This window comes from Bufo bufo, chromosome 3, assembly GCF_905171765.1.
Source record: "Bufo bufo chromosome 3, aBufBuf1.1, whole genome shotgun sequence".
Classification (NCBI taxonomy): Eukaryota; Metazoa; Chordata; class Amphibia; order Anura; family Bufonidae; genus Bufo; species Bufo bufo.
In genome coordinates this window covers 292,379,704-292,401,831 of record NC_053391.1, presented here as the reverse complement: position 1 = coordinate 292,401,831, position 22,128 = coordinate 292,379,704, and the positions used below count along the sequence as shown (strand labels likewise).

General features: G+C 44.6%; 1 protein-coding gene across 1 annotated transcript in view; it reads right to left on the bottom strand.

The window, feature by feature from the left end:
• ACACA (acetyl-CoA carboxylase alpha) overlaps positions 1 to 22,128 on the bottom strand; it is a 993,014-nt gene that overhangs the window by 822,872 nt on the left and 148,014 nt on the right. The window contains exons 10-15 of the mRNA XM_040424192.1: positions 18,989 to 19,198; positions 14,966 to 15,136; positions 14,617 to 14,778; positions 9,105 to 9,268; positions 3,992 to 4,142; positions 3,037 to 3,140 (exon numbers count right to left, since the gene is read on the bottom strand). Coding sequence (XP_040280126.1) covers positions 3,037 to 3,140; positions 3,992 to 4,142; positions 9,105 to 9,268; positions 14,617 to 14,778; positions 14,966 to 15,136; positions 18,989 to 19,198 — 962 coding nt within the window. The remainder of the gene's footprint in view (positions 1 to 3,036; positions 3,141 to 3,991; positions 4,143 to 9,104; positions 9,269 to 14,616; positions 14,779 to 14,965; positions 15,137 to 18,988; positions 19,199 to 22,128) is intronic.

The following is a 22,128-nucleotide window of genomic DNA, read 5'->3' as shown; positions in this document are numbered from 1 at the left end:
TCCTTAGACATCGCACTGCCTTCCATGCCATCGGGTCCACCCCCCCACAGCCCCATGGGGACCCAATAGTACCTCCGCCAGCGGCTGCCGCACAATAAAAGGCCGCAAACCGCAGGTCTGAATTTACCTGCGGTTTGCGGCGATTGCCGACACGGGGGGGTCACGGGACCCCCCCGGGCATTTAGCCTAGGTGCCTGCTCAATGATTTGAGCAGGCACCAGGTTACGATCACCGCCAGCCGGGCAGCGGTGATCGGAACTATACATGACGTACCGGTACGTCATGGGTCCTTAATGACTCGGGATCCATGCCGTACCAGTACGTCATGGGTCCCTAAGGGGTTAAAGGCTATACACCTTTGGGGGCTTTTTTTTTTTTTTTTTTTTTTTTATTGCATTTTACTCATTTTGGTCTTAAAATAATTTTTTCTATTGGACTTTATTAAGCACATTCACCAGAATAAAAGGTTAAAGGAAATGTGTGATCAAAAATTGTATCTGCCAGTTAAAACAAGATAGCAACACATATAGGGGGTCATTTATTAAGACCTAAGTTTTAGACGCCAGTCTTAATATCCCTTCAGCAGGCAGTGGATGCACCAAATTTATGTAGAGGCAAAGGCCTTTACATAACTTCGGCATATCCACTGTCCGTCTAAATGTATGCCAGCTCCCTTGCTGGAGTAGAATTAGACAATTTTCTACGGCAAACAAGTGTGCAAAATGATAACTGAGACTGGCCTGCCGGTTCACCCCCTTCCCTGCCCACGCCATGCCCCTTAGACCTGATGTGAGCAGGGTAAAGTCACAGATTGCAATCTGCTACAGACATACGCCAACAAGTGGCATATATCTGTTAGTAAATGACCCCCATTAGTTTCTTTCTAAACTCTTTATTTTCCGATTACAGATTTAGGGCTCATGCACATGGCCGTATGTATTTTGCAGTCTGCAAAACATGGATCCGCCAAAAATATGGACGTCCGTGTGCATTCCGTATTTTGCAGAACAGAACAGCTGACCCCTAATAGAAAACTCCTATCCTTGCCCGTAAAGCACATGTTCTATTTTTTTGCAGAACGGACATACAGAAACGCAATGCACACAGAGTAACTTCCGTTTTGTTTTTTTAAATGATTTTGCATATGGTTGTGTGCATGAGCCCTTATTCTGTTAACTGAACATTATCACCATGAGCCATAGAAACAATGGTCAGGAGGGGACCTCATTTACTTCTATGGAAGAGTTTTCTAGCAATGCTCTGTGACCTGTGCAGAGGTCATTGTACAAGGAAAGAATAGATAAGCTTTGACAATCACCTATTGTGAATGGTGGATCCTGTCTTATCTATCATTCTAATCCTGCCTGTAATGATATCACCTTTATGTACAGATAAGCAGTTAAGTGCAGTAAAGTGATCTGTACAGACCAATAAGTGGCACCTATTGTTAGGCTTAGTGGCCAGTGTGAAAATTACAGGATTTTATGTTTTTTGTTCAAGTATAAATATTGATATGGAAAATTAAAAGTATCAAAAATTCTCTAAATATGTTAAACATAAAAAAATGAGATTTAAAGGGTTTCTGTCACCAAATTTAACCCTATTAAGCTAGCTGACATTAGCGATGTGCTAATGTCAACTAAACCTCACTAGCCTATTCCTACTTTTATCTATGCCCCCGTTATGCCAGAAATCTAACTTTTATAATATGTTAATTACCCTCTAAGGAGCGGGGAAGGGGGGGGGGGCATTGTTCCTGCTCCTAGAGGCTCCGTTCTCCCACCTTTGTCACCTCCAGGGCCAGGCAGCGCTCGCATCTGTCTGCAAGCCATGTGCTCTGGTGAAATCCGTGCCTACGCCGAATGCTGAACGGCGAGAGATTTCACCAGAGCACAGGGCTGGTAGACAGATGCGAGTGCTGCCTGGCCCTGTCAATCAGGACTTGGAGGGAGGCGACAAAAGGTGGGAGAACGGAGCCTCTAGGAGCAGTAACAACGCGCCCCTGCTCTTAGGGGCTAATTAGCATATTGTAAAAGTTAAATTTCTGGCGTAACGGGGGAATAGCTAAAAGTAGGAATAGGAGTGGGGTCTATACCTTCAACAAATTAAAATATATGAGGATATTGAAAGGAATCGGAGAGTTGCACGCAGAACCACGTAGAAATAGCTAATGCTCTTGCTGTATGTTGTACTTGATTGAACTGAGGGGAACGACAGCCAATGCGGGGGGGATGGGTTATAATGAGGTCTATGATTCCTATATTATATACATGGCTGTGATGGATATGTTATATACTGCTATATTATATACACTAATGTGATTGACATTGATCTATGTACTAATTCTATGTGTTTTCTAAAATAAATAAAAAAGTAGGAATAGGCTAGTGAGGTTTAGCTGGCATTGGCACATCGCTAATGTCAGCTAGCTTTAATAGGGTTAAATCTGGTGACAGAAACGCTTTAAATAATACCACGTTGTACGGGTCATCTAATAACCCTCATCTCTAAATTGCTAATCGCTCAAAAACACTTATTTAAGCCACATTCTTATCGGTAAGATTAGAATTGAGATATGAGTGTTTATAAGATGAGAGATAAGGAACACAGTAAAAACACACAGCATGCTACTAGAGAATCTCAAGGATGTGCATAGAAAGGGTCTATTTTCTAATAAAGAACAAGTAGCTCAAAATGTGTACAATGCAAAAACACAAAAAAAAAAGGTGTCCACAGCCTTTATTGTGTTTACAATAAAATATATACAATATAGTAATATATTTAAATGATAAAGGTGTCTCAATGTCCCACTGTAAGCCCAGAAACCTCCAGTGAGGTGTTTGCAGATAGCTGGTGATCTGCAGCAGTGTCCTTTGACCTCCATGGGGTGGTTTCAGATATATCGCTTTTTACAAATATCACTTTGCTTTGTTGTTTTACTTTAAGACGACTTTTTAGAATTACATTTATCTTAAACTCTACTGCTAATGTATTTTCTTCATTTGTATTATTCTATTCAAGGTGTTTAAAATGTACCTTTCCAATGAGTGCAGGAAGTTGGAGACACTATTTCTAAGGTTCACATCAGCCACATGCAATGCTCCACATACAACTCCAAGCATAGTGTCCGGACGTTCAGCCTAGGAAACCAATATTGAAGGAGAATGTTTAAAGAGATGCTATGTTCTGTCCAAGTCTATCACTGCAAAATATTGGTCAAATGTAAATCAAAATAGGTTTTAGAATCAGTTCAGCTTTATACTGTACAGAACAAAAGATCACATTACAAAGTTTAAAAAAATTTATCTGTGGTTTTCCTGGGATCATCAAAAATTTTACCAAAAGGAGGAGGGGATGCCATAAAAACTGTGGTTTCATGCTGTATACGGCTGAGGCCAGTGACGCAATGCCATGATCACATGGTTAGCTGGGCAAATTATTGCTGCTGGACATTAAACAAACACCAACAGGGACAACCAGAGTGGTAGCACTGGAACAGCAGAGGAATTTTCAGGTGAGTAATTGGTTCTTAATCATTTTGTGGCATTCCCATCTCCTTGGCCAAATTGTTGCTCATCTTGGAAAAACCCTTCGCCTATAATGAAAATGGGGGCATGCGTATGTTCGCTTCCTTCAGCACTATGGAATTTGCCAGAGATAGCCAAGCGCTTCTACTCAGCTACCTCCGCAGTCCCATAAAGTTGAATGATGCTAGGAACACGCATGAGGGTCCGCTGCTCCATTCAAACAGGGACCATGCCTCAGTGGTCAAAGCCCCACCGATAAGAGATTTATCCCCTATCCTCTTGTCTTAACTGGACAACCCATTTAAAGTCTTGGGCTCTTTTCACATCCTTGTTTTGATTCTATTTATAATTCTTACCATCAAAGATGACCATCAAGCCTCAAATGTGTAAGTGAGCAGAGCCATGTTAATTCATTTATGATAGCAATCAAAAAGGCAAACAAAATCCCTTAAAAATGCTATTACCTGCACTTTTTCAGAGATTAGTCTGTCCAGCCAGCCTGTGTTGATTCTATTCTGCTGAAAGCTATCAGTCTCAAGAAGTTTTATCAAATACTCCACCGTTGTTCGAAAATCTCCACGAATGGACAATTCTTTTAACGCAACCACCATATTACTGAATAAGAAAGGGGATTTTTAAACACAACTCTCATAGTAAACGTTAATGTCTGCCAACTACCTGAACAGCTAGTTTCACATGATGTCAAGTGATTTGTATTCCATCCTGCAATAGGACAGTCATTCCTTTAAGGGTCCATTCACACGTCCATATGTGTTTTGTGGATCTGCAAAACATGGACACCTGCAATGTGCGTTCTGCATTTTGCGGACCGCACATCGCCAGCACTTTCATAGAAAATGCCTTTTCTTGTCCACAATTGCGGACAAGAATAGTATATGGTCAATTTTTTTGTGGAACGCAAGTACAGATCCGGAAGTGCGGATCCGCTGATGCGAACAGCACATTCCGGCCCCATTGAAAATGAATAGGTCCGCATCTGTTTTGCAAAATTGCGGAACGGATGTGGACCTATTTTGCGGACGTGTGAATAGAACCTAAAGGGAATTTGTCCTCAGTTTTCTGCTGCTCTCACTTTTAATACCTAACAACTCCAGCGCACGCCAATGAGTCCCCATATTCATGAGCTCACGGCTCTCCCCACCTACCTGCCTCTGACTTAGGCCTCATGCACACGACTGTTTTTGTGGTCCGCATCCGAGCCACATTTTTTGCGGCTCAGGTGCGGACCCTCCGTGTGCTGTCCGCATCCGTTGCACCTTGCTGTGGCCCCGCAAAAAAAATATAGCATGTCCTATTCTTGTCCGTTTTGCGGACAAGAATAGACATTTCTACAATGGGTCGCCAGTTCCACAAATTGTGGAAGGCACAAGGGCTTCTTCTGTTTTTTGTGGATCCGCTGTTTGCGGACCGCAAAAAACGGCATGGTCGTGTGCATGAGGCCTAACAGTTTTTTCCCTATAAATCAGCAGCAAGTGAGCGGGGAAAGACATGACCTCATGAATATTTAGAACTCATTATGCACTGGAGATGTTCAATACAAGATTTTGGCAAAACGGCTGAGTTAATTAAAGAAAGTGACCCAGCATTTTGGAAAGGGGATCTGCCATTAGTTTATGTTGCCCTCAGTTAGGACTCCATAAAACTGGTGACAGATTCTCTTTAATATAACCCATTCTAAGCCTCTGTTCATATCGCCACCAGATGCTCAGTTCAAAGACTCAGTCAGCAGTTTTGGCAAAATTTCACTGAAACAATGACAGACCCCATTATAAGTCAAAGAGGTATGCTGGGCACCAATGGCATTGGTCAGAAGACTGATCAGGCAGAACCATTGTGGCTTCTGTAACAACGGAAGAAACAAACAGTGCTAATTCATTAAAAAAAGTAAATATATTAAGGAAGTTTCTGCGTACACATTTTAATTAGATTTTCCAAATTGATAAAATAAATCATAATAACATTACAGACTCCAACTGAAGTGACAAACAGGTTGTTTTGGCAAACAAAAAAAATAAGGCTTCAATAAAGCACACCCACACACACCAAATACACCAGATCAACTCGCAGTAACCTCAAACTCTTCCCGTTTACTTATAAAAGCCTATATATAATAGAAGAACACAAGGCATTTTATGTTCATATCAAAAGTACACTGAAGAAGTATCCCTATTGCGTAGCTGTGTAGAAACAATTCCACACATTCTGAAATTCTTTGAGTCACCTCTTCTCACATATGGCAGTTTATACTTTGGAGCATAAGAGTTTACAATATTTTTCAGCAAATAAAGTTAAACTGATCCTCTAACTTTCATACCATGACCACTTTCTGCCACAGAAAAGGTCAAAGTGAGAGGACAGCATAGTTTATAAGCCTTGTACAAGTTAATCTCCATAGGAGGAGTCTTGCAAGTAGAAACTTTGTTTCACATGGTATTGATGACAGGTGCAAAACACAGACAGAAGTTCCCTGTGCAAGAAGTTTATTTGCCCCTTAGGCCTCCTGCACACGATCGTTGTGTGCACCTGTGGCCGTTGTGCAGTTTTCCGTTTTTTTTCGCGGACCCATTGACTTTCAATGGGTCCGTGGAAAAATCCGAAAATGCACCGTTTTGCAGCCGCATCCGTGATCCATGTTTCCTGGCCGTGAAAAAAATATGACCTGTCCTATTTTTTTAACGGCCAACGGTTCACGGACCCATTCAAGTCAATGGGTCCGTGAAAGAACAAGGATGCACACAAGATTGGCATCCGTATCCGTGATCCGTGGCCGTAGGTTAGTTTTTATACAGACGGATCCGAAGATCCGTCTGTATAAAAGCTTTTTCAAAGCTGAGTTTTCACTTCGTGAAAACTCAGAACCGACAGTATATTCTAACACAGAGGCGTTCCCATGGTGATGGGGACGCTTCAGGTTAGAATATACTAACAGAACTGTGTACATGACTGCCCCCTGCTGCCTGGAAGGTGCTGCCAGGCAGCAGGGGGCAGCCCCCCCCCTGTAGTTAACACATTGGTGGCCAGTGTGGCCGCCCCCCCCCCTCCCTCCCCTGTAGTTAACTCATTGGTGGCCAGTGCGGCCGGCCCCCCCCCTCCCCTGTAGTTAACTCATTGGTGGCCAGTGGGCCCCCCCCTCCCCTGTAGTTAACTCATTGGTGGCCAGTGCGGCCGGCCCCCCTCCCTCCCCTGTAGTTAACTCGTTGGTGGCCAGTGGGCCTTCTCCCCTCCCTCCCCCTCCTAATTAAAATCTCCCCCCTATCATTGGTGGCAGCGGAGTGTACCGATCGGAGTCCCAGTTTAATCGCTGGGGCTCCGATCAGTAACCATGGCAACCAGGACGCTACTGCAGTCCCGGTTGCCATGGTTACTTAGCAATTTGTAGAACCATTATACTTACCTGCGAGCTGCGATGGTCTGCGTCCGGTCGGGAGCTCCTCCTACTGGTAAGTGACAGGTCCGGCCGGGAGCTCCTCCTACTGGTAAGTGACATGACCGATCCGATGGTATATTAACTCCTGACTTTACATTGAAAGTCAATGGGGGACGGATCCGTTTGAAATTGCACCATATTGTGTCAACGTCAAACGGATCCGTCCCCATTGACTTGCATTGTAATTCAGGACGGATCCGTTTGGCTCCGCACGGCCAGGCGGACACCAAAACGACTTTTTTTTCATGTCCGTGGATCCTCCAAAAATCAAGGAAGACCCACGGACGAAAAAACGGTCACGGATCACGGAAAAACGGGACCCGTTTTTGCGGACCGCAAAAAAATACGTTCGTGTGCAGGAGGCCTTACTCGTCAATACCTCATAATAGGGCAATCACGCAGTATATTTAAGCAATGACTTTCATTAACTCAGTCCCTTAAATGGGTTCTGCACTTTCATTTAACTGATGATCTATCCTCTGGATAGATCATCAGCTTCTGATCGGCAGGGGTCCGACACCCGGGACCCCCGCCCATCAGCTGTTTGAGAAGGCAGCAGCGCCGCGGCCTTCTCACTGTTTACCGCCGGCCCACTGATGTCACGACTAGTATCAACTAGCGTGGGCGCGGCTAAGCTCCATTCAAGTGAACAGAGCTTAGCCGCGCCCACGCTAGTTGATACTAGTCGTGACGTCAGTGGGCCTGCGGTAAACAGTGAGAAGGGCGCGGCGCTGCTGGAGCGCCGCTGCTGGAGCGCCGCTGCCTTATCAAACAGCTGATCGGCGGGGGTCCTGGGTGTCGGACCCCCGCCGATCAGAAGCTGATGATCTATCCAGAGGATATGCCCCATTGTCTGAGAGGTGTGGGTCTTATCGCTGGTACCCACATGTATATCAAGAACGGAGCAGGGAGCGCTGTGGCTGGAGGACCACAGATTTCCCGGGGTCCGTCCACCACCAAGCGCTAATCCCTGTCTCTCCCATAGAAGTGAATGGGAGCGTGCCGCGCATGCGTGGCCCATGCTCCCATTTATTTCTATGGGGCAGATTTTTGGGGCTTCACTTTCGGGGCTCCGTTCTCAATATAGGTGCGGGTCCCAGCGGTGGGACCTGCACCTATAAGACAATGGGGGCATATCCTAGCGATATGCCCCCATTCTCTGAGATGAGAAAACCCCTTTAATACCTAGCTTCTATAGGAAAATACTCACAAAGACTTCATCGCTTTCTCTCCTCATTATAGCAGCAGTGGTTACAGTAAAGAAATAATAATTACTTTGTTACAATCACGGAACAGCAGATGTGAACCCACTGTGCCACTGACTAGCAATACTCCAGAGGGGCGTGACTAAGCAACTAACCCGGATTTCACTAGAGCCTCAGATGGTGAGGATAGGCTTGAGCGTCAGTAGTTGTCAGGGGCTACTCTGGAGCCTAAACCAGTCAATGACAGCTGGTCCAAACAGACCAGGAGGTACCTGCAAAGGTACCGACAGTATAGACATAGTAAACTAGGCAGGGTTATGACCAGGAGCAACAAGACAGGAACCACAGGATGATGCAGAGACGTAGTCAGGACGAGCAAAGGGTCAAAGCAGGCGGCACAGGAGCAATGTCAGACAATCCGGATCGGCAACAGGAGAGTCGATGCAAGCAGGCTGGGATAGGAGATAAACAAAGTTCAGGAAGGAAGCACGAAGTCAGGAACACGAGTGGTAAGCAAGCTCTTTAGCACAAGATTAAGACCTTGACACTGAGGAGTCTGGCTAGAGGTCTGAGCTACTAAAGTACCTGCAGGAGAGCCAGGATAGGTTAACAAGATCACCTGACAAAACTCAGCTCCACCCAGGGAGTGATGCGTACTGCCACAACCGAAGCAGAGTTCAAGCAGTGTTAAGGTTGAATGGAAGTTGTGGAGCGGAATCTTCAAAGGTAATACTAACCACACAGGCAGAACCCAAAGCTGCAGCAGAGACAGGGAAGTACAGACCACGATCACAGATGAGCACGGTGCCCGGAACCGCGGCGGTGAGCAGGGGGACAGCGTCGCACAGAGGACGCTGTTACACAAACAAAAAAAAAAAAAACACAAACAAAAACAAATAAACACACACACCAACAAAAACTTACGAAATGGCTTCTTCTCTGTTTTCTCCCCAGGAAAAACAGTGGCCAAATTGAGAATCAGCAAACTCATGGAGACCTCCTGCAGCAGCAACACTAAAGTAGCCCCAGACATTCTTGTTGCTGCGGAAATTTAGTTCCTGAACAGTTCCAGAGCTAGGTTTGAAACCCTCGGGTAGAAATAAAAGAGAGTTGAGAGAAGTATAAATAAAAATAGTGGCGACACTAGATAAGAACAGTGGTATGGAGCTATATAAATACAAAATATAAGTATCCAACTATATTGCATAAATACAAAAAAAAAAAAATCTCATTTTACTCTCATAAACTGTGATGTTATATTAGAATATTTTTATGGCATTCTTCCACTAAGTGGCATTTTCTTATTATTTAGTGTTTGGCTAAGGGTACGTTCACACTTGCGTGAAATCTGTATGCACACAGATGTCATCTTTGTAGACGGATCAGTCTGACAAATGCATTGAAATACCGGATCCGTCTCTCCAGTATCATCTGGAAAAACGGATTCGGTATTTATTATTTTCACATTTTTAAAGGTTTGCGCATGTGCAGACCGAAAGACAGGATCAGTCAATGCGGCAATTTTAATGCCGGATCCGACACTAATACATTTCGATTGCCGGCAAGTGTTCCAGAAATATTCTCTCCGGCCAAATAACCGTAAGAGGGACTAAACGGATGCATCCTGAACGGAATGCTCTCCATTCAGAATGCATAAGAATTAAACCGATCAGTTTTTTCACGGTATTGAGCCCCTAGGATGGAACTCAATACTGGAAAAGAATAACACTAATGTTAAAAGTAACCTAATTTTTTTTTATTTTTTGACCAAGCATGCTCACATGCTCACTATCATGTAGAAGTGAATAAGAAGTCAGTGTAGATGCATTAATGTAAAGAAAAAAAAAATTTGGTCATACACACAACCTTTAGTTACTCTTCCATATTAGTATTACACTCACCGGTAATCCAGTTACCTGGAAGTCTCCATGACAGCACATCAGAGATCGACTTCCTCTGGTAGGACAGGAGAACACACAGAGGTTAATACCCTCATCGCCAGTGTATTTTAACAGAAACCAGGATAAAGGGTAGAACCAAAAAGAATATTCTAGAATAGAAAAGGGCGGGAAATATGTGCTGTCATGAAGACTTCCAGGAAACCGGATTACCAGTGAGTGCAATACTCATTTCCCCAGTCGTCTCCATGACAGCACATCAGATAACTAACAAAGTGAAACAAACTCAGGGAAGGACTACCGCACCCAGGACCTTGAGGCCAAAGGCCATCTTCTCATTGGCAAATACATCAAGTCTATAATGTATAGTAAAAGTATGGGCCCTCTTCCAAGTAGCCGCCCTGTAAATCTGCTCTAAGGAGGCAGAGGCTCTTTCAGCCCAGGAGTTAGACACTGTTCTTACTGAATGGGCTCTGTGAGAAGGAGGAGGCTCTTTACCAGAGGCTCTATATGCTTCTGTAATAGCACTCATTATCCACTGGGATATGGAGCTCTTTGGCCTCTATTAGGGCCAAAAAACTGCGCAAATAGATTTTTGTCTATCCTCCATTCTCTGGTAGCATCTATATAATGAATTACTGCCCTTCTTACATCTAAGTTATGGAATTCTGCTTCCTGCTCATTTCTGGGGTTGGCACAGAATGAGGGAATAATATCTTGGAACCTGTGAAAGGTGGATACTACCTTTGGGAGGAAATTGGGGTCCAGCTTAAATATTAACTTATCCTTTAGAACCCTAAGGAAGGGCTCCTGGATGGATAGGGCTCGAAGCTCACTAACTCTCCTAGCAGAGGATATTGCAACCAGGAACACAGTCTTAAGAGTAAGCCACCTGACAGAATCTATAAGCTCAAACGGGGAATCTGACAAACCTAAAAAGAACTATATTCAGGTTCCACGGTGCAATCCTATTCTTCATTCTAGGCTTTAGCCTATCAGAATCCTTTAAAAACCTAGAAACCCAGGGGACATCATAAAAGAGTAGTGTTGTAGAGGGCACCCAGGGCAGACACCTGTACCCTTAGAGTGTTTGGGAAAGACCCATATCCAACCCATCCTAAAGGAAATCCAGAATGAGAGGGATATTGGGAGTGGACTGGTTAAACCTGTCCCCACCCAAAAAGAGGTGAACCTTTTCCACACCTTAAGATATGCCCTAGAGATATTGGACTTTCTGCTGAGCATTAGGGTACCCACCAGCCTCTGAGATAACCCCAGACCTATGAGGATGGACTGCTCAGTAACCGGCTGATAGCTTGAGAAGCCTGGGGTTCGGATGGTTGATTGGGCCCGGCGTTAGGAGGTCCTCCCCAGGGGCAAACAGGATTGGATCTTCCCGACTGAGGGATCTCAGAAGACCGGACCAGCCCCTTCTGGGCCAAAAGGGGACCACCAGAATTCGGGTACATTTCTCGGTCTGGAATTTCTGCAGGACCTTCGGAATCATCGGAATTGGCGGAAAGACAGACAAGAGGAGAAGTAAGAACCTTGTGGTTTTTCTTTGAGTCAAACAGATCCAGACCTGGACTGCCCCACTAAACCTGGATCCTCAGAATTGTCTTTCTCACAAAGCCTTTCGCCTGGATCTAGTCTCTGCCGACTGAGAAAATCTGCCTTAGATTGAGAAAGCACTTTCGGTGCACAGCTGAAAGATTTTAGATTCTTCTCTGCCCACCAGAATATCTGTCTTGAGAGATTCTGTAGATGACCGTGCCTTGTTCCTCCCAGATGACGAATGAAAGCCACTGCTGTGGAGTTGTCTGAGTGGACCAATACATGACGTTTCCTTGAGTGGGTCCGAGTTGCTTTTAGACCCTCCCATATTGTCTGAAGTTCCTTGTAATTGGAGGACATCCCCCTCAGAGGTTCAGACTAAGTCCCTTGGAAGGAACTTCCGGCTGTAAGGGCGCCCCAGCCCCAGGAGCTGGTGTCAGTTTTCAAACAAAGAAAAATCTTCCTGATTCCAGAAGACCCCTGTCTGTAGATTGTCTCTGAGCCACCATTGTAAAGATATTTTTACTTCCCTGGTTAGAGATATCCTCTGGTCTAGGGTTAGCTGTGACCTGTTCCATTTCCTGAGGATCAGATCCTGCAGGGGTCTTATGTGGTAATGGGCCCAGGCAACCACCAGAATGCAGGATCAGAGACGACCCAGCATTTTCATGCCTTCTCTGACCGATCAAACAGGATTTCCCAGGAATTACTGGATTCTAATCTTCAGATCTTGGGCCTTCGGGGAAGGTAGGAAAGATTTCTGGAGGACGGAATCTAAAAGGATGCCCAGAAATACTCAGACTTGCTGGACTTTTGCCAATTGACTATCCAGCAGAGATCCTGGAGATGAGAAAGGACCACCTGAAGATGTGAATGAAGATCCGTATTTTCTGCTACAACTAGAAGATTGTCCAGATATGGAACCATTAGTATTCCCTTCCGGCTTAAGGAGGCCCTACTTCAGCCATGACCTTGGAGAAGATCTGAGGGACAGAAGATATTCCGAAAGCTGTACCGCAAATCTTAGTTATTTCCTGGATTGAGGATTGATCGGGATGTGGAAGTAGGCATCCTTGAGGTCTATCGTGGCCATCATAGCCCCCTTCTTAACGAGTTTCACTGTAGACCTCCATTTTGAACCGGCGATAGGTGATATGTTTGTTCGGTGGCTTAAAATTTATTAGTCCTGAACTTGCCGCTTGGTTTTCAAACTAAAAACAAAGGGGAATAGGGACCCCTTTCTATTTCCCTGCTGGGAAAACATTCTACTGCCCCTAGGTATAATAGCCCTCTTATGCAGTCGGACAGAAAAGACATATGAGATAAGGAGAGCCGGGTTACAGTAAATTTTTGTGGAGTAAGAGATTCTAACTCTATAGCTAAACCCTCTCTTATAATGTTGATAATAACGGGGTCTGCGATTACTTTCTCCCTGGTGTCTATGAAGGAGCTGAAGTCTTCCCCCAACCCGGATGGAGTCATTGTTTGGAGGAGGAGGAAGGATCCTCTTTATTGGAATTGAATCCCTTTTGAATAGCTCCACCTTCCTGATTTCCCTTCATCTTTTTTGGAATCTTGATACTGTGCCGAAAAAAAACTGCCTCTTACTTTTAGATCTGTCCTCGGGAAACCCTTTTTGTGGGTCGGTGGCGTTTTCCAGGATCATATCCAAGTCGGGACCAAAGACATATTGGCCATGGAATGGAAGAGAAATCAGCTTATTTTTGGATGTCATGTCCCCCCGACTAGGACTTCAGCCAAAGGACTCTTCTAATTGTATTAGATACGGCCACTGTACGGGCAGATAATCTTACGGACTCCGCTGAGGCATCTGCTAGGAAGCTAGTGGCCATCTTTAGTAGAGGAAGGCTATCCAAGATTTGCTCCCTCAGGGTTTTATTAATTAAATGGAGCTCTAACTGCTCCAACCAAACCTTTAGGGTACGAGCCACACATGTCGCAGCTACACCCGGATTTAAAAGAGCTGCTGTGGCTTCCCACGTCTTCTTAAGAAGGCTCTCCACCTTCCTGTCTGTAGGGTCTTTCAACTGTGTGGCATCCTCAAAGGGAAGAACCATGCGTTTCGCGACCTTAGTCACAGGTGCATCGACTCTAGGGATGGACTCCCAGTCTGTGCATTCTGCTTCTTCAAAACAATACTTCCTCTTAATGCCTTGGCTTTAACTTCTGTACATTATCCGGCACCAGAAATACAGATCTATGACTTTCCCAGAGACCCCCAAACATCTCTTCCTGAACTGTTCTGGGCTTAGCGAGAATCTCCATCCTGATTGTGACCCTTACAGCTTTAATTAACTCCTTGATGTCTGCGGGGTTAAACAGAAATCTCCTGTATTCGTTCTTCAGACTCACGTTCAGCAGGTCCCGTCCACCAAAATCAACGGAGGCACAAGCAAGGGTGAAAACGCTGGGAGTCATCTGCAGCAGGCATTAGCCCTCTTTTATTCCACTGGGCATGCGCCGGAGTCACGTCATGACGCAAAGCCACTCCCCTCTGCATCCAACGTCATCACCCGGACGCGCTTCCCTCCAGCCGCCATCCACTCCGCATATAGCCCCCCTGGACCGCTGCAGGAGGGAACTTCGCCGGGGCCACCAACATCCGCAGGGGCCCGGGCACAGACCTTTGCAGGAGGAGGGAGAGCCGAGCCGCCGGAGCAGACCTCCGGTCTGTATGGAACATGCACAAAAATGAGCAAAGAACGATACTGCCAGGAACCCCATAGAGCTCTCAGCACCTCTCTGGTCTTCCTTCCCTAGCAGGACAGGAAAATACACTGGCGATGAGGGGAAGGGGTGGGGTTATTAACCTCTCTGTTTTTTCCTGTCCTATCAGAGGGAGTCGATCTCTGATGTGCTGTCATGGAGACGACTGGGGGAAACAATGTATGTGTTACATCAAAAAAAATGATTAGTCAAAAACACAAACAAAAAGCATCCTGGTGATAAAACATTTGTGGTACCTCATCTGGATTTTCACTTGTAATACGGGCAGCAATAACGTGTCCTCTAGGGCAGGGGGCATTCAACGAGTTGTCAAAGTCAATAAGGGTGTCTCCCCAAGCTGTAAATCCATAAAGCATCCTAATATCCTTTATTCTATGAAGAGGAATTCCCATAGCAATCTGTTGTAAATGTATGAAAGCAAGAAATAACTAAACAGCTTCAAGCATCAAGTCTGTTAATGTATAACCAGTGAAAAAGTCTAACAATTCTTTAAAACTGGTCGAGTAGGCTTCTTTGAGGTTATAGAGAAGCCTTCCTAAATCAGAATAGGTCTTCAGTCAGTCAGAATGGGAATCCATGTAGTACCTGTAGTTGTGCAGCTGGAAGATTAACATCTGCAACCATCTCTGTGCATGGATGCTCCACCTGCAGCCGTGGATTAAGTTCCAGGAAGTAAAAGCTGCCATCTTGACTGTAAAGATACTCAACAGTGCCTGCACTTACATATCCAACCATTTTAGCTAGCTTCACAGCACACTGCAAAGACAAAGCATTGGCTACAGGTTATGAAATTTTAAAGGCAAAAACCACATATTTACTAATCTGACTGATTCTAGGATTTAGTGTAAAAAAAAAAAGTGTCGCCATTTGCACATTTCTGACACACATGATTGAATAATGTTTTATACTTATTTATGAAGCAAATGCTTCAAAAAGAATAACCCACTGTTGGGTGTAGCTCAACACAAAAGTGATGCTGGCCTGTCAAAAAAAAAAAGCATGGCTTAATATGTGACAATCTGCTCCAAAACGGTGTAAAAATGTTGGCACACAACAAGCCAACCAACAGTTGGTGTAAAGTTAAGGGTGTATTAGACACTGATGCTGCTAGCGATTGTCTGGAGGTAGCTTTCCCTCCCGACAATTGGCAAATAGCAAGCAGAGGACACCGCTGACATTACATGCCGCGATGTCCTTCGCAACATGGGGAGGAGCGATCGATATGCCATCGCTCATCCCCACGCAGGACAGCGGTGCTATTAGAGCGATCTGCTGCTGGCAAATCCAGATCTCTCAGCATGCTCGTTCATGGGGCATTTACAGGCAGAATTAGATGAACACTCGTGAGAAAATCTGGCAGTCTTATATACCCTTTAGACAAAAGTGTCTAATTTGGCACCATAAAATACCTTTAGAAGGCAGATAAGAAACACAATTTGAACAAGTTAATTATCAATAGTCTAAATGCTGTTATCAAAGACAGCTGATACATTTAAACCTTCTTCTAGGAGCCCATACACACTGCAGCAGAAGACAAATGATTGCTGTGATTGACCTGTACTTGCCAAGGTTCCACAGCACAAACAATTGATGACTAGAAGTTACCAGACATGTGGTCACCGTGCCTTGGCAGCAATGTGGACAAGCATCCTTCCAGAGTGTTTTGTTTCTGCACTGTGAAGCAGATCACACTGCACACTGTCACTGTCTACAAGCATATTCATTCTCTAGAGAGAAATGCCAAAAAACAAAACAAACACACAAACGTTTTTGTTAACCACTTAAGGACCACAGGTTTATACCCCCCTAGTGACCAGGCCCTTTTTTACAAATCGGCACTCCACAACTTTAGCGGTTTATTGCTCGGTCATGCAACTTACCACCCAAATGAATTTTACCTCCTTTTCTTCTCACTAATAGAGCTTTCATTTGGTGGTATTTCATTGCTGCTGACATTTTTACTTTTTTGTTATTAATCGAAATTTACCGATTTTTTTTGCAAAAAAATGACATTTTTCACTTTCAGTTGTAAAATTTTTCAAATAAAACGACATCCATATTGTTCTACATGTCTTTGATAAAAAAAAAATGTTTGGGTAAAAAAAAAAAAATGGTTTGGGTAAAAGCTATAGCGTTTACAAACTATGGTACAAAAATGTGAATTTCCGCTTTTTGAAGCAGCTCTGACTTTCTGAGCACCTGTCATGTTTCCTGAGGTTCTACAATGCCCAGACAGTACAAACACCCCACAAATGACCCTATTTCGGAAAGTAGACACCCTAAGGTATTCGCTGATGGGCATAGTGAGTTCATAGAACTTTTTATTTTTTGTCACAAGTTAGCGGAAAATGATGATTTTTTATTTTTTTTTCCTTACAAAGTCTCATATTCCACTAACTTGTGACAAAAAATAAAAACTTCCATGAACTCACTATGCCCATCACGAAATACCTTGGGGTGTCTTCTTTCCAAAATGGGGTCACTTGTGGGGTAGTTATACTGCCCTGGCATTCTAGGGGCCCAAATGCGTGAGAAGTAGTTTGAAATCAAAATCTGTAAAAAATGGCCGGTGAAATCCGAAAGGTGCTCTTTGGAATGTGGGCCCCTTTGCCCACCTAGGCTGCAAAAAAGTCTCACACATGTGGTATCGCCGCACTCAGGAGAAGTTGGGCAATGTGTTTTGGGGTGTCATTTTACATATACCCATGCTGAGTGAGATAAATATCTCGGCAAAAGACAACTTTTCCCATTTTTTTATACAAAGTTGGCATTTGACCGAGATATTTCTCTCACCCAGCATGGGTATATGTAAAATGACACCCCAAAACACATTCCCCAACTTCTCCTGAGTACGGCGATACCACATGTGTGACACTTTGTTGCAGCCTAGATGCGCAAAGGGGCCCACATTCCTTTTAGGAGGGCATTTTTAGACTTTTGGATCCCAGACTTCTTCTCACGCTTTAGGGCCTCTAAAATGCCAGGGCATTATAAATACCCCACATGTGACCCCATTTTGGAAAGAAGACACCCCAAGGTATTCAATGAGGGGCATGGCGAGTTCATAGAATTTTTTTTTTTTTTGCCACAAGTTAGCGGAAATTGATTTTTTTTTGTTTTTTCTCACAAAGTCTCCCTTTCTGCTAACTTGGGACAAAAATTTCAATCTTTCATGGACTCAATATGCCCCTCAGCGAATACCTTGGGGTGTCTTCTTTCCAAAATGGGGTCACATGTGAGGTATTTATATTGCCCTGGCATTTTAGGGGCCCTAAAGCTTGAGAAGAAGTCTGGAATATAAATGTCTAAAAAAATTTATGCATTTGGATTCCGTGAGGGGTATGGTGAGTTCATGTGAGATTTTATTTTTTGACACAAGTTAGTGGAATATGAGACTTTGTAAGAAAAAAATAAAAATAATAATTTCCGCTAACTTGGGCCAAAATAATGTCTGAATGGAGCCTTACAGGGGGGTGATCAATGACAGGGGGGTGATCAGGGAGTCTATATGGGGTGATCACCCCCCTGTCATTGATCACCCCCCTGTAAGGCTCCATTCAGACGTCCGTATGTTTTTTACGGATCCACGGATACATGGATCGGATCCGCAAAACACATACGGACATCTGAATGGAGCCTTACAGGGGGGTGATCAATGACAGGGGGGTGATCAGGGAGTCTATATGGGGTGATCACCCCCGTCATTGATCACCCCCCTGTAAGGCTCCATTCAGACGTCCGTATGTGTTTTGCGGATCCGATCCATATATCAGTGGATCCGTAAAAATCATACGGACGTCTGAATTGAGCCTTACAAGGGGGTGATCAATGACAGGGGGGTGATTAGGGAGTCTATATGGGGTGATCAGGGGTGAATAAGGGGTTAATAAGTGACAGGGGGGGGTGTAGTGTAGTGGTGCTTGGTGCTACATATTACTGAGCTACCTGTGTCCTCTGGAGGTCGATCCAAACAAAAGGGACCACCAGAGGACCAGGTAGCAGGTATATTAGACGCTGTTATCAAAACAGTGTCTAATATACCTGTTAGGGGTTAAAAAAAATCGCATCTCCAGCCTGCCAGCGAACGATCGCCGCTGGCAGGCTGGAGATCCACTCGCTTACCTTCCGATCCTGTGAACGCGCGCGCCTGTGTGCGCGCGTTCACAGCAAATCTCGGCTCACGCGAGATGACGCCAATCGGCGTTCGTGTAGCCTGGGAGAGCCGCCGCAATGACGCCTTTCGGCGTTGGTTGTGTGGGGGTCAGTGGTAGTTTAACCTCTTGCCGCACACCTAAGTCTGCAGACAATTTTATTTTTTAAATTGCCAAAAAAAAGCCACACATGTGTTAGGTTCATAGGAAAAGTATAGTAAAGAGGCTGCTTACACTAACTAGTCAGAATACTTTATTCATATGCATAAGAGCCTTGAAAAAAATAATTAAAAAAGTAATGCTTTGTTTTGTTCAACTACTTAATTTCTGGATTCTCTAAACAAACAGTACATGATAGATATGAAGAACAGACTATTACTTTCAGAGTCATCACACGTGATTGGGCTTATTGAACATATCAATGTGTCTGGTATACTTGATGCTCTTTCAATATTACCTGTTCCATCTCTTCAAACACTGCACTGGTAGCAACTGAAGCAGGTGCCTCTTCAATAATCTTTTGGTGACGGCGCTGCACAGAACAATCCCGGCCAAAAAGAGAAATTGCATTTCCATACTGATCTGCAAGAATTTGTACCTCCAGATGACGAGATTGCTTGGCCAGTCTCATTACAAATATAGGAGAGCCAGGAACCTCTGTCTGAACCTTGAAAACACAGAATGTAACTGCTGGAATCATTCATGAATTATTGTACAGTACAAACAAGCAAATTATCACCAGCTCGTATCTACTCTGTGCTGCAGAGTTACAGTCCATTGAAAACGTATTCATACCCACTTGAAAAAATGTTTATGTTAAACCCACAAACTTAACTGTATTTCATTTGGCTTTTATGTGATAGACCAATACAAATTAGGCTACTTTCACACTTGCGGCAGGATGGATCTGTTCACCCTGTCGGATCCGTACTTCCGCTATTTCGCCGTGCCGCCGCTCCGTCTCCATTGACTATAATGGGGACGGGGGCGGAGCTCCGGCGCAGTACGTCAGTTCGCAGTGAGAGGCCGCCGGACTAAAAAGTTGGACATACAGGACTTTTAGTCCGGCGGCCTTTCGCCGTGCACTGCCGTGCTGTGCCGGAGCTCCACCCCCGTCCCCATTATAGTCAATGGGGACGGAGCAGCAGTCCGGCGAAATAGCGGAAGGACAGATCAGACAGGGTGAACAGCCTGTCGGATCCGTCCTGCCGCAAGTGTGAAAGTAGCCTTAGCGAATATTTGTACGGCGTATAATTGTATTCAGCCCCCTGCACTCCAATACCTCTAAATAAATCTCAGTGTGAGCAACTGCCTTCAGAATCACCTAAATTAGTAAATAGAGTCCAGCTGCGTGTAATTTATTCTCAGTATAACTACACTAATGTTAGTGAGCATTAGTGATCAAACAGCATCATGAAAACCAAGGAACACACCAGGCAGGTCAGGGATAAAGTTGTGGAGAAGTGAAGAGCATGGATAGGTTATAAATAAAAAAAAATCCCATAAATCTGAACACCTCACATAGCACTGTTCAGTCCATCATCTGAAAATGGAAGGAGTATGGCACAACTGCAAACCTACCAAGACATGGTCATCCACCTTAACTGACAGCCTGGGCAAGGAGAGCACTAATCAGAGAAGCAGCCAAGAGTCCCATGGTCACTCTGGAGGAGCTCTAGAGATCCACAGGTCAGGTGGGAGAATTTGTCCACCAGACAAATTAGTTGTGTACTTCACAAATCTAGTCTTTATGTCAGTGGCAAGAATAAAGCCATTTGTGAAAGCAAGCCATAAGAATTCCCATTGGCAGTTTGCCACAAGCCATATAGGGGACACCGCAAACATGTGGAAAAAGGTGTTCACAACCACTCTCCATCCAATCTGACTGAGCTTCAACTATTTTTCTTTTAAGACTTGGCAGAAATCTACTTAAACTAGTGACAGATCCCCTTAGCAACTCACTAGTTCACTTTCCTTAATTGCTCCAGCTATTAAGCTAAAATTTTGAATTCAACAGCTTTAGTACTGGATACATTACAGAGTGCCAGCTGATGAGTCCTGATACTTATGAGGACCCAGCTCTACCAGCCACTAATTGCAGAGGCTCCTCATGAATAATAGAATTGATCGGCTTGCACAGCAAATTGTACAGCTCCAGCCCTGGAGCTGAACAATACAAGGTTTTAGCAAGGCTCAGTCGATTAGCCTCTTTTTTTCACATGGTAATGCACTTGTAATACACAAGATTGTTTTCTTATGACATATCTGACTTGATGCTAGTAGTAAATTTGAGTTAATATTATGTTAAACTTTTTTTTTTTATAATAAATCTCAAATTTCTAATAAATCTCTAATTCATTAGAAAGGCTTACAATTTTTAAAGTATTTTTTCAAATTGTCAATAAAATTTCTAAAACAATGAATAGCGAGAAAGATTTTACTGGCAAAAATCTCGTTTTCTCACCCATATTCATTGGGGGACACAGGAATCATGGGATGTCCAAAAGCAGTCCACAGGGAGGGGAAAAAAAAAAAAAAAAACATACCGATGGAAGCAAGCGACCCTGCAGGCATCTAGAGGAAACTGCTGCCTGCAAGACCATGCGGCCCAAGGCAGCTTCCGCCGATGCATAAGTATGCACCTGGTAAAATTTAGAGAATGTGTGAAAGGAGGACCAAGTAACCGCCTTAACACAACTGTGCAGCCGAAGCGCGATTCCTCCGAGCCCAAGATGCGCCCGCCGCTATGGTGGAGTGAGCCGTGACACCTAAGGGCGGAACCCTGCCCCGGGCGCGGCATGCCTCCGCAATTGCAGCCCGAATCCAACGTACGATTGCCACCTTGGAGGCCACCAATCCCTTGCAAGGACCCTCGGAATAACAAAAAGGGAGTCTGTACGGCGGAAGGGACCGTAGGCTGCTAAATAGATCTTCAGAGCTCTGACCACATCCAAATGGTGTAACTCTTTTTCCATAGGGTGTGAAGGAGAGGGACACTGAGGGAAGAACAATTTCCTCGTTGATATGGAAGTCAGTGACCACCTTCGGAAGAAAGGCAGGAACGAGCCGGAGAACCGCTTTATCCTTTTGAATAACCAGGAAGGGTACTCTGCAAGAGAGCGCCGCCAAATCGGACACTAGTCTGATGGAAGTGATAGCTACAAGGAAAACTACCTTCCAGGACAGGAGTCGGAGAGAAATCTCCCGCAAGGGCTCAAAGGGGGAAGCCTGGAGCGCTGAGAGGACTAAATTCAGATCCCAAGGCGGCAAAGGAGGACAATATGGAGAAACCATATGTGCCACTCCCTGAAGAAAAAAGTCCTTACAGGCCCCAGGGGGGCCAGAGGGCGCTGGAAAAAGATAGAAAGCGCTGACACCTGACCCTTCAAAGAACTAAGGGCCAGACAAAAGATTCAACCCTGATTGAAGAAAGATCCATCGGATACAGGAATAGCCGTATTTTTGGCTAGTCATGCCACCGGTGGGTCAACCTTAGGAGGGGATGCCCACGTGGACACACAATCCGCTGGGAATGGATATAGAACAACAAGCTTTTGTGGGGTGGAAAAACGCATGTCTGGATGATCCCAAGCTTTA